Source organism: Gallus gallus, chromosome Z (assembly GCF_016699485.2).
Source record: "Gallus gallus isolate bGalGal1 chromosome Z, bGalGal1.mat.broiler.GRCg7b, whole genome shotgun sequence".
Classification (NCBI taxonomy): domain Eukaryota; kingdom Metazoa; phylum Chordata; class Aves; order Galliformes; family Phasianidae; genus Gallus; species Gallus gallus.
The window spans coordinates 68495635-68506804 of record NC_052572.1 but is presented as its reverse complement, the minus strand read 5'-3'; the positions used below and the strand labels follow the sequence as shown (position 1 = coordinate 68506804).

Here is an 11170-nt window from a genome sequence, read left to right as displayed (position 1 = left end):
AGAGTGGTGGTGAATGGAGTTAAATCCATCTGGCAACCGGTCACGAATGGTGTGCCCCAGGGGTCGATGCTGGGGCCTATCCTCTTCAATATCCGTATTGATGACCTGGATGAGGGCACTGAATGCACCCTCGGTAGGTTTGCAGATGACACCAAGTTGGCTGGAAGTGTCGATCTGCCTGGGGGTAGCGAGGTCTTACGAGGGATCTTGATAGGCTGGATAGATGGGCTGAAGCCAATGGGATGAGGTTCAACAAGACCAAATGCCAGGTCCTGCACTTTGGCCACAACAACCCCAGGCAACGCTACAGGCTTGGGGCCGAGTGGCTGGAAGACTGTGTAGAGGAAATAGACCTGGGGTTATTGACAGGTGCTCAACTGAACATGAGCCTGCAGTGTGCCCAGGTGGCCAAGAAGGCCAATGGCATCCTGGCTTGCATCAGAAACAGTGTTGTCAGCAGGAACAGGGAAGTAATTGTCCCCCTGTACTCAGCACTGGTGAGGCCACACCTCGAGAACTGTGTCCAGTTTTGGGCCCCTCACTGCAAGAAAGACATTGAGGCCCTGGAGCACATCCAGAGGAGGGCAACAAAGCTGGTGAGGGGTCTGGAGCACAGGCCTCACGAGGAGTGGCTGAAGGAGCTGGGATTGTTCAGTCTGGAGAAGAGGAGGCTCAGGGGAGACCTTATTGCTCTCTATGACTACCTGAAGGGAAGTTGCAGTGAGTTGCGGGTTGGCCTCTTCTCCTGTGTAACCAGTGATAGGTCTAGAGGGGATGGCTTCAAGCTGTGCCAGGGAAGGTTCAGGCTGGACATTAGGACATACTACTTCCCTGAAAGGGTGGTCAGGCACTGGAATGGGCTGCCCAGAGAGGTGGTGGAGTCACCAACCCTGGAGGTGTTCAAGGAATGTTCGGACGTTGTACTGAGGGACATGGTTTAGTGAGGACTGAATATTCGACCTCCTCCTCATGAGATTTCTGAGTGGCCCTGAAGAAGCTGTGGCTGGACCTGGCCTTCTTGGTCACCCTTGGCAGTTGCCGCCATCTCTGGCCTCCTCCCCCACACACCTCTCTGCTACCCACGTTCAGGTTGCCATCAGCTTCTGTAGAGGTGAACTGCAGCCAGGAAGGGACAGTCTGCAAACTGAGTGAGGGGCTCTGGGGGCTTGTACCATCAGCCTCACTTAATGAGCTCATGAGGAGAAGGCTTGAAGCAAATGCACCAAACAAAGCCTCAGTCCCCTGAGCACAGACGAGTCCACCATGTTCATTCCTCAATTCATTCCCGCCTCACTTTGTGAATTAGAATGACAGAATGATAAAATCAGAGAATCCTTAGAGTTGGAAGGGAGCTCTGAAGGCCATCTAGTTCAACTCCCATGCAATGAACAGGGACACCACAGATAGATCAGGTTGCCCAGGGCCTGATACAGCCTCACAGCAGAAGCACGAGATCCTGGGCAGTCTGACTGCTCTTGAGCCCACTCCCAAAGCTTTCCAGCTAAGCAGGCACACACACCCCCCTCCCTGGGGAGTTTGGTCTATGTCATTTGAACCAGGGTCCGGAGCCAGCCCCGCCCAGGCGGGGCAGCGTGTCACAGTGGGGCCCTTTCTGACACGTCCCTGTGTCACCCAGGCATAGCTGGCGCCGACACGGTGGCCCTGCAGTGTCCGACAGGACAGCGAGGAGACAGGGCAGGAGTGTGCGGGTCTGGCTAGGAGCCCCCGAGCGCAGCCCACGTCGTTTCCCTCTACTTCTGGCAGCCCCGCGGCTGCCCCTTCCCTACCCTCAGCCCTCATCCAGCAGGATGGAGGAGAGACCCCCCAGCAGCCCCAGGGTGGCCTGGGAGGAGAGTGGGGCTCCCCAGGAGAGAAGATCTCCACCGGAGCCCTACGAAGTGACCGAGGTGCAGCCTCTGCGTGCTGGTGAGTGAGGGTCCCCAGCACGGTGGGCAGGGCTGGGGCAGCGAGTCCCCCTGCTCAACACCGGGGCCCCTTGTCCTGACAGGCACAGGCAGACTGTGCCAGGGAGCGGGCCCAGGGCTGGAGAGGGCAGAGCTCCTTCCTCTGCTTGCGCCTGCCTTTGGCCCCTCTACAGCGCTGCTCACTCTTTTCCTTGGTTAGATGCTGACAGCCTGTCTCTCTCTGAAGAGGAGGAGGATGAGGAGATAGGAGAGTATGAGAAGGCAGCTATGGACAAAATAGCATACATTCTCAAGATTACGGAAAAGGTAATATGTTAGTTGTGCCTGCATCCCCACATGGTCCCTCTAGCTCTGCCTTCAGGCTGCAGGAGGGATGGACAGAGCTACTGCCCTCCAGGCGTCCTGCACAGCTCCAAACCCAGCAATGCCCTGGGCCTGCCGGACACGGCTCTCCCAGCTCACGCTCCCTCTTTGTCTCTCTGTGGTCACCAGAATGAGGCGCTAAAGATGGTGTTCCTGGAGAGCGTCTGCACCATCTGCAGAGGCGACGATAACACGGGCTTGTGTGACAGAGTGGCTCTTTTCTGCCGTGAAAATAACTTGGCGGAGAAAGTCAAGGTGAGGGGACAATAGAGGGGGTTGTGGGAGGGGGCAGAGCCACCCAGGGACTGGCACCCTGAGAGGCAGGGGTGGGCAGGGGGACTGTGGGTACCGCTGAGATCTCAGCAGTGGGACGCAGGGTGCCTCTGCGTTCTGGTGCTGGGCGGGGGTCACTGGAGCTCCTCTGGCCCCGCTGACCAGCGTGAGGTCCCATCCCATTTCTGCTCTGCAGGAGCTGCTGGAGGATGAGCCCGTGGACCAGCTGTGCACTGCAGTGCGGTACCAAGCCATGCTTGCGATCGCCGCCTTGAGGTACAAACCCAGCCCCTGGCTTTGCCACTGCACCCCCAGGGTACGATCCTGGGTGCCCTGACCGTAGCCGGGAAGCATCCCCCACGTGGGCAGGGAGGCCCTCAGCTCTCCCCTGCTCTGGGCTTCTGCAGAGGTGGGAGGAAGCCCTGAAGCTCCCTGCAGGGTCTCTGAGCCTGCCCCAGTCATCAGGAGGCACCTTTCCTCTGGCCAGGGAAGCCCCGTGGAGGAGGTGCCTTCCAGCAGGGCTCCACGTCCCTCCCAGGGAGCCCTGCCCAGGGCAGGACTTGTTCCACCCCTGTCTCAGCACCCAGGCACTGCTCCCAACACAAGGTCTCTCTGTTTGCAGCGAAGTGAAGGCAATTGCACAGGAGGAAATACTACCTCTTCTAAATGCATGCTTCAAAGCCGTCTTCTACCTTCCACCAGAAGAGGACTTGGACATTCACCTCTACAGTCACGTATGTATTGGGGACTGGCGATCCCACACCTCGGAATTATTCATGCCCAGAGATTACCAGTGATCCTTGCAGGCGGGGTCTTGGTCTCGGTTCCCTCACCTTCCTACCCCCTCCCCCTTCCCTCTCACTCTTGCCATGAGCCTGGCAACACTCAGTGCTCACAGCCTGGTCTGCTCACAGCAGCTTTGCAGCCATGGGGCCTCTCCCAGGCTGTGCGTGCATCTGCAGGTGTCGTTCGCTGGTAGTCAGAGGGGTTCGCAGCAGTTTCCTTGGGGTGAGGGGGCCCTCTGAAAGACTTCCACAATCTGCGGTTGTCTTTACAGACCCTGCGTGCCATGGACAGCATGCTGCAGATGTTGCTGCTCAGCCATTGTACCTCCAGCAATGAGGAGCTGCGGAATATCTTGGAGGTCTGTCTATTGCACAGCTCTGCCCCCAGAGCTCTCTTTGATAGGATCAGAGCCCTCTCCATGGAAACGACACTGGCAGCAGCAGGAGCCTGCAAGGGACCTCAGTGGCTGTAGTCCCATTGAAAGTCTGGCTCTAGCTCAGGAGAAGCCTGGATGGATACTATGATTCCAGCCAGGGTTTCAGCAGTACTACTTCTGCTGGAGTGGGCGTCAGCAGCTTCTCTCCTCACAGGTGCTGACACGCTTCACCAGCACCCAGAACAAAACTGTGCAAGCAAGAGCCTTGAACAGGATCTGGAAACTCAGCTATTTCGTCACCAGAGGTTTCTGGCAGGAGGTAAGGAGTCAGGAACATTCCAGCCAAGCTATCTCCCACTCCCTGCATTCCAGAGCAGCCTACCTGCAAGACAAGCTTGGGCACAGGTGGGAGGCTTCGGCATGCATTTACCCCTGAAGTTCGAGGGTCTTTGTCCTTCCTTTTCCTCTGGTCCTCCCACCCCCCACCCTGTTCTCTCACTCAGTTTGACATGTCTTCCCGCCATTCCTTCTTTCTCGCCGTAGTCATTTGCAAAATTCGTCCCGCCTTCTCAGAGGACAAACATCATCTGCATGACCCTTGAGGCCATTGGAGAGTGCAGCGCTGAGGACAGGGAGTGGGCCAGCTTGATGCTGGATGTGGTTCTACGGGACCCTGTCAGCTGGATGATGGATGTAAGCAGTCTCAGGCTAGACTGCCATGCCCTGCCCTGGCCTCCACAGCTCTTGGGCATCCAAAGCCATTTTAAGGCAGCAAAGAGCTGTGGGAAGGGCAGTAATAACAGTGGCTGCGCGGCAAATGGCTGCAGTACAGCAGCAGCAGCATGCTCCTTCTGTCCTCCCACCAGGTGCCAGAGATTCTGGAGTTCATCTGGAGAAACCTGGGAAGCAACAGCACATCCCTACAGCCGACCCTTTACACAGTGCTGGATGTGCTGACCAACCAGTTTCCCAGGGATGTGCTGATAAGCGTGCTGACTGACCTTCCACACAGTGACAGGTACCAGCCCTGACAGCCCCACATGTTTGTTCCATGAGAAGAGCAGGGCTCAGGGATGCTCGGCTGCCGGAGCCAAGGAAAGCTGCAGGACATCCCGAGGAGCAGGCCCTCCATCCTGCTGTGCTTTCCAGTGCTGCTGGGCCGCTCAGGGCTGCAGCTGCCAATGCCGACCGTGGCAGCCCAGGGCCCCCCGTCAGGCTCCTGCCCTGCCCCTCGGGGAAGGCCATCACAGCTTCTCCTGCTTGCCCAGGCCAGGCACCCAGGCCTCCCCAAGCACGTGGGGTGGCAGGGCCAGGGCAGCAGCACAGCCTTGGGCTTGCTGGGCCTGCCTGAGCCCTGGCGCTGTGGCTGAGCGTAACATTAGAATGTGATGGAAAACAGCAATGACAGAGGGTTAGCAGAGTCCCAGACTGCAGCAAGTGAGGATAAGCTCATGTGCAGCAGCCATGGAGGCAGGAACAAAGGAAAAAGGCTGCTTAGCTTTGGAAGACTTGAGGTTTACTGGCATCTCCAGAGAGATACCCTTGCTTCCACTGCTAACCCTTAAACAAGGTCTGGGAGAGGATGGATCCTAGCTCCACCCCTTCCAGTGACTCAGCTGCGTTTCTTGCACCTGAGCTCCCACGCACTGGCCCTGCCTCCCACCAGGTGCTCAGTCACCATTTCAGGCCATGACTTAGCTTCTGCTAGACTGAGGCAGCCCTGCTGACACAGCATTGCTCTTTGCTTGTAGCACCACGCTGGACATCTGGAAGAGAATGCTTTCCCTGGCAGAAAATTCAGAGTGCATCTTGGATGTACTGTGCAGCGTTCTCCAGGACCAAGAGCTGTGTGGGATTTTTAACGTCACCACAGCGGAGTTGGGCCTCCTTCGGCTGACTGTGAGTTAGCAGACAAGGCACCGTGCTGTCCTTCAGGGCTCTCTTTGCCCAGCTCCCTGCCTCCCCCTGCCTCGCTCCCCAGGCTGCAATCCTGAGATCGGACAGAGGCAGTCGGGGCTATGGCAGTGGCAGAGATGAAGCCACGGCCTCCCCACAGGCTGAACAGGCTGCAGGGCCGGAGAGAGGAAGAGCTCGTGGCCACCCACGTCTGGTGCCATTCTGGGGCCAGCTCCTGCTGGTCAGTCGCTCCTCAAAGGCGTGAGAGCCAGAGGCTGGGGGGAGTCAGAGGGCAGGAGGAGGAGGCCAAAAAGCCATCCTGTGTTGTGCTGGGTCTGGGGCAAAGAGGGGCCGTGGGACCCTCCAAAGGCACTGCTGCCCCAGGCCAGGCTGTGCGGCCCCAGTGACCTTCCTTGAGCTGCCAGAGGAGCCCGGAGCTGCAGGGTGCAGGGAGTCCTGCTGCCTCTGCCTGGCTCTCACACTGCTGCCTTTGTTTCAGCTGATTCATCCCACTGAAGAGAACCTGCAAGAGCTGTGTAAGCCAGCACTGCTCCAGAGGCTTCTGAAGATTGAAAGCCTGCCACTCCTCTGGCTGGTGCTCAGAGGCCTTGTCCTGCTGTCCGAGAGACCTGAGACGGTGAGCAGGACCTAGTGAAATGAAGCCCTCCTGTTGGCAGCCTGGCGCTGGGGCGGTGGGCAACACTGTGCCTTGGCCTTGCCTGAGACTCAGGAGTTGGGGTGATGGCCGTGGTGGGGCCTGGTGGCTGCCTGGGGAGGTTTCCAGAACCCTTCCAAGATGGGTTACCTGGGGGCCTGTTGGAAAAGGGGGTGGCTGAGCAGGTGGCACAGTGTCCTTGCTCTCCTGCCCTCCTTCTCCTATCCCCCCCATCCCTAACAGTGCACCCATGGCCACCACCTGTCCAGAGCCTACTGCTGCCATTCCTGGGGCAGCTGCCAGGAAGCAAGGCGTGTGTGTGGTGCTCTGTAATCAGAGCTCTTACGCCAGGATGGCCATTGCTCTCTTGATGCTAAAAGAAACTCTATGTTTTGTACAGGCAATAGGAATACGGGACCTGCTGCCAGACGTCATGGAGACCTTGAGGTTTGCCAACACGTCCATTGCTCTCAAGGCGAGCAAGATCTCCAGAAATGTGATGACTCATGTGGGGAAGAGAGAGGCCCGTCCCATTGTTGTGGAGCTGGCTGAGAAGCTCCTGCCTCTTTTCAGTCATGTAAGTCAGCTGCTAGAGGCTGAATTCTCTAGCGGACGCATGCTTAGCCTTCTCTCTTTGCTCCTCTGGACATTTGCTGGATATCTTCTGGGCTCTGCAGCCCAGCCAGCCTTGTCCCTGGCAGCCTGGTTGGTGGTGGTGGTGTGAGGCCCCTGTGCTAGGGCCCAGCCCGGCTACTGTGCAAAGCATCTTCTGCCAAGGGTTACTTGCAGAGTGCCGAGTGCTTCCTTTGCTACCAGTGCCAGGCATTCTGCCCAGGTGCCATAGCAGGGAGATGGAGGCCAAACAGGCAGCGTGTACCCCAGGAGCATTGCCAAGGACCAGCCCTGTCTCCTCTTTGTCCTGGTGCTCAGGGAGCCCTGCTTTGACCTAGTGGAGTGCCTGGGGGAGCACTCTGAGGCACGGGCACCCCATGCTGGAAACCTGTTGCATTGCTTTGCACGACCGCACGGCGCCTTTGTGCAGAATGTGGCTCCGAAGCATCTCCTTTCACATCTGTCACCCTATGCTCATGCGCACCATGGGCAGTGAGAGTGTGTTGCTGAGGTTCGCCTGTTCTCCTCCCTCAGGTGTCAAGTGAAGTGCGAGAAGGCTCAATCCTCCTCTTCAAAGATGTGATGGAAGCTGCCGTGTGGTGGCAGAAGAGAAACATGAGGAAGACTGTGCACAGGGGCCTGCTCCCTCTGCTCTTTCAGATGAGCGATGAGACCCCAAGTGTTGCAGAGGTACGAATTTCAGACCTGACGAGTATGCAGGCAAGGGTGTGCTGACACCTCAGGGGTGGTCTTGGAATTGAGGGCGAGTTTGGCAAGCACTCGAGCTCTTGGGATGTGTGTCTGTGGTGCCATCTCCCAGCATCTGTTGCTCTGTAGGCCTCTGGAGAAGCCCTCGTACGTTGTGCAAAGTTCCTGAGGTGGAAGGAGCTCAAGCGCCAGGCCAAGAGAAAGGGAAAAATGGAGATCAAGGAGTGCTTGGTAAGGACAACCACACAGCCCCCGCCCATTGGCTGGGGAAGGGGATGCTGGCAGAAGGGGCTGCACCACCAGCTGGAGAGTGTCTGCAAGCCTCATGCCTTTGTGTTCTTCTCCAGCTGCGGCAGGACAGGCAGACGGCGAATGAATACCTTTGGCTGAGCCTGCCATACCTGCAAAATTCTCAGGCCTCTTTGCGATATGAGGCTGTTGAATTCATTGGTGAGCCCAACCCCTGGGACCTTCTTTGGGCCCTGCCCTGGCAACAGAGCGCAGCCCTGCAGCCCCCAGATAAACCCTGCCCATGCCAGTAGCCCCGACGAGTGCCTTGCTCAGGTCCTCCCTCGGGCACCCTCCCTGCCTGTGGCACGGGAGGGGAAGCAGCTGGGCTGGCAGGGTCGGGGTCTGTGCTCCTGGCAGCGCGTTGGGGAGTGGGGGTCTGATGAGAGCTCTTTCCCTAGGGCTGGCTTTGCAGCACTCCGGACACCAAAGCAGGGAGAAGCTGAATGTAATTTGCAGTGGTGAGTGAGGGCAGTGCTGTGTGTGCTGTGTGTGCTGTGTGTGCTGTGTGTGTTGCCTTGCAACCAGGGCAGAGCCTGCTGCAGGGGCAGAGGAACATTCCTGGGGCAGGTAGAGCACTCCTGAGCAGGGGCTCCCAGCTGATCCCTCAGTCTCATGTGCTCCTCCTGGCCAGGAAAAGCAATGGGTGGGGCTGGCGTGGTCCAGAGGGGATGCTGGTGGCTCTCTGCAGGTTGGGGGGTTTCATCTCTGCTCTTTTTTCTTCTGTTGAAGCCCTCCAGCCTTTGAGAGGCGATGCCCACCCAGCAGTCCGTTCTGTGGCAACTGGAGTAATCCAGAAATGTCAAGGCCAGAAGGCAGAGCCAACACGGAGGAGGTTCAAAGGACTGTGCTGCTGGCCCTGCTGAGCCATCTGTCCTTATCAAGACGACTCTGATTAAAACTGGGATTACAAAGCCATTCCCTTGCATGGGGATACAGATCCACTGGAGGCCTGGACAATCAGCACCGACACGCAGTTCCACTGAAGGACATACCAGACCTTTAAGCTGGCGTTCATTGCTCCTAAGGACCCCGTGGCTTTCCTTCATGTTCTTTCAAGGTCATTACCCCACCCATGTACAAAATAAGAGTAGCTTCACGGCAGATATGGAAGAGCAATGGGTGGGGCTGGCATGGTCTGGAGGGGATGCTGGCAGGTCACTGCAGGCCAGTCCGTTTCATCTCGGCTCTGTTTCCTTCTGCTGCAGCCCTCCAGCCTTTGGAAGATGACGCCCACCTGGCAGTCCGGTCCCTGGCAGCTGGGACAGTTCTGGTGCTGAGAATTCAAAGGAGAATTCAACATCACCACTGGACTAGCTTGCAGCCCTTTGCTTCTGTCCCTGCAAAGCCATCCATCCTTAGGAAGATGACTCAGATTAAAACTTGGATTACCAAGCCTTCGCTTTCCTGCTGAAGCGAAACAGCAAGTACTTACAACCAGAGGATGAAGAGAGAAGCGTGTAGCAGAAAGCAATCCAAATGCCCAGGGGGCTGAGAAGGGATTCTTGTAATCATGGCAGCTACCAAATGAGAATCAATAAATCATAGAATCATAGAATGGCCTGGGTTGAAAAGGACCACAATGACCATCGAGTTTCAACCCCCCTGCTGTGTGCAGGGTCGCCAACCACCAGACCAGGCTGCCCAGAGCCACATCCAGCCTGGCCTTGAATGCCTCCAGGGACGGGGCATCCACAGCCTCTCTGGGCAACCTGTTCCAGTGTGTCACCACCCGCTGCGTGGAACAGCTTCTTCCTAATATCCAACCTAAACCTCCCCCGTCCCAGTTTAAAACCATTCCCCCTTGTCCTATCACTACCCACCCTCATCAACAGCTGTTAATTAATCATCAATAAAATTTTTAAAATGTCCTCCCCGCAGTGAAGTCTTTGAATTTCATGTGCCCAGCAGTCCTGAACTGTCCTCGTCTTTCACACAGAAAGCAGCTACCGAGGCGAGAGGAGGATTTGTTGGCTGCTGGTGGCAAATATGAGCGTACCTTGAGGCTGCACTGTTCATGCTCATGGGTCACCTGGTTTCATTGCCACGTCTCACAGGTGCAAGGTAATCACACTCCACTGCTCCAAAAGTGACGCCTCCTATTTATTTCCATGGAAACGACAACCACTACAAGGAGCACAATAACACTGTTTGACTGAGCAGTTCTCAGCTACAAAGTGCTATTTTTCAACACAGTCACCACCATCAGCTCTGTATTTTTGCCAGCGATGAACAAGAGCCTGTGTGCCACGCCTGAAAATATCTGCACCAGTGGAGTTGCCTCGCTGCCTCTCTTGCCACTGCTGAAACGCACCACCCGCCACCTCACCGTGCGCACACCCACGGACTGGTCTCCGTAGGCGTTCAGCAAGCATCGATGACCATCACTGGGTGCCTTTTTTCTGCACAGAGGAATTCACTTTCACACTTCTGCTTCATTCGCACTTCCATGTCAGACACCCCTCTGCTGCTATCTGTCACACAACGACAAAATGTAGCGGGATATTGGTGGGAAGGCTCAACCTCTACTGCCACCCTGCCAACATCCGCCTCTGGTGTCGTGGGCCAACAGCATAACATAGGTGTAAAATCTGGTCAACACCCAAGTACAGGGGCAGGATGACTTCCCTAGTCCTGCTCACCACACCGTTCCTGATACAAGCCAGGGTGCCATTGGCCTTCTTGGCCACCTGGGCACACTGCTGGCTCATATTCAGCCGACTGTCTAACAGTACACCAAGGTCCCTTTCCATCAGGCAGCTTTCCAGCCACACCTCCCCAAGCCTGTAGGGTTGCTTGGGGTTGCTGTGACCAAAATGCAGGACCCAACGCTTGGCCCTACTGAAACTCATACCGTTAACCTTGGCCCATCGATCCAGTCTATCCAGGTCCCTCTGTAGTGCCCTTCTCCCCTCTGGCAGATCAGCACTCCCTCCCAGCTTGGTGTCGTCTGCAAACTTACTGAGGGTGCACTCAACCCCCTCATCGAGATCATCAATGAAGATATTAAGCACAAGTGGCCCCAGCACTGAGCCTTGGGGGACACCGCTCGTGACCGGCCGCCAACTGGATTCAACTCCGTTGACCACAACTCTTTGGGCCCGGCCACCCAGCCAGTGCTTCACCCAGTGGAGCGTACACCCAGCCAGACCATGGGCAGCCAGCCTCTCCACGAGGACGTTGTGGGGGACAGCGTCAAAGGCCTTACTGAAGTCCGGGTAGACCACATCGACAGCCTGACCCTCATCCTTGACCCTCATCCTTAGTCACAAGGTGACTAAGCGGGTC

At 56.9% G+C, this 11170-nt stretch overlaps 1 protein-coding gene across 3 annotated transcripts; it reads left to right on the top strand.

Annotated features, from left to right (window-relative positions):
* Positions 1 to 1592: 1592 nt before the first annotated feature.
* Positions 1593 to 9753, top strand: LOC101750371. 3 transcript variants are annotated; one of them, XR_005842961.1, is made up of 18 exons: positions 1602 to 1926; positions 2125 to 2231; positions 2418 to 2543; positions 2758 to 2837; positions 3184 to 3295; positions 3619 to 3705; positions 3938 to 4042; positions 4267 to 4416; positions 4590 to 4741; positions 5475 to 5622; positions 6119 to 6256; positions 6675 to 6851; positions 7421 to 7576; positions 7724 to 7825; positions 7942 to 8044; positions 8284 to 8343; positions 8615 to 8942; positions 9091 to 9542. XR_005842961.1 is itself a non-coding variant. In XM_040656134.1 (17 exons), exons 1-17 carry the CDS (start codon positions 1809 to 1811, stop codon positions 8746 to 8748), a joined length of 2055 nt encoding a protein of 684 aa, XP_040512068.1. In that variant the 5' UTR covers positions 1602 to 1808; the 3' UTR covers positions 8749 to 9753. The 3 variants fall into 3 exon arrangements, 2 of the variants coding, with proteins under 2 accessions (XP_040512069.1, XP_040512068.1); XM_040656134.1 differs by having other exon boundaries at positions 8615 to 9753; XM_040656135.1 differs by lacking the exon at positions 8284 to 8343 and having other exon boundaries at positions 1593 to 1926; positions 8615 to 9753.
* The last annotated feature ends 1417 nt before the right edge of the window (positions 9754 to 11170 follow it).

Excerpts from the sequence above, each read along its gene's own strand:
- LOC101750371 (XM_040656134.1), top strand. The coding sequence starts at position 1,809 with ATGGAGGAGAGACCCCCCAGCAGCCCCAGGGTGGCCTGGGAGGAGAGT. Across the intron at positions 4,043-4,266 it reads CCAGAGGTTTCTGGCAGGAG|TCATTTGCAAAATTCGTCCC; the intron begins GTAAGGAGTCAG and ends TTCTCGCCGTAG. Across the intron at positions 4,742-5,474 it reads GACCTTCCACACAGTGACAG|CACCACGCTGGACATCTGGA; the intron begins GTACCAGCCCTG and ends CTTTGCTTGTAG.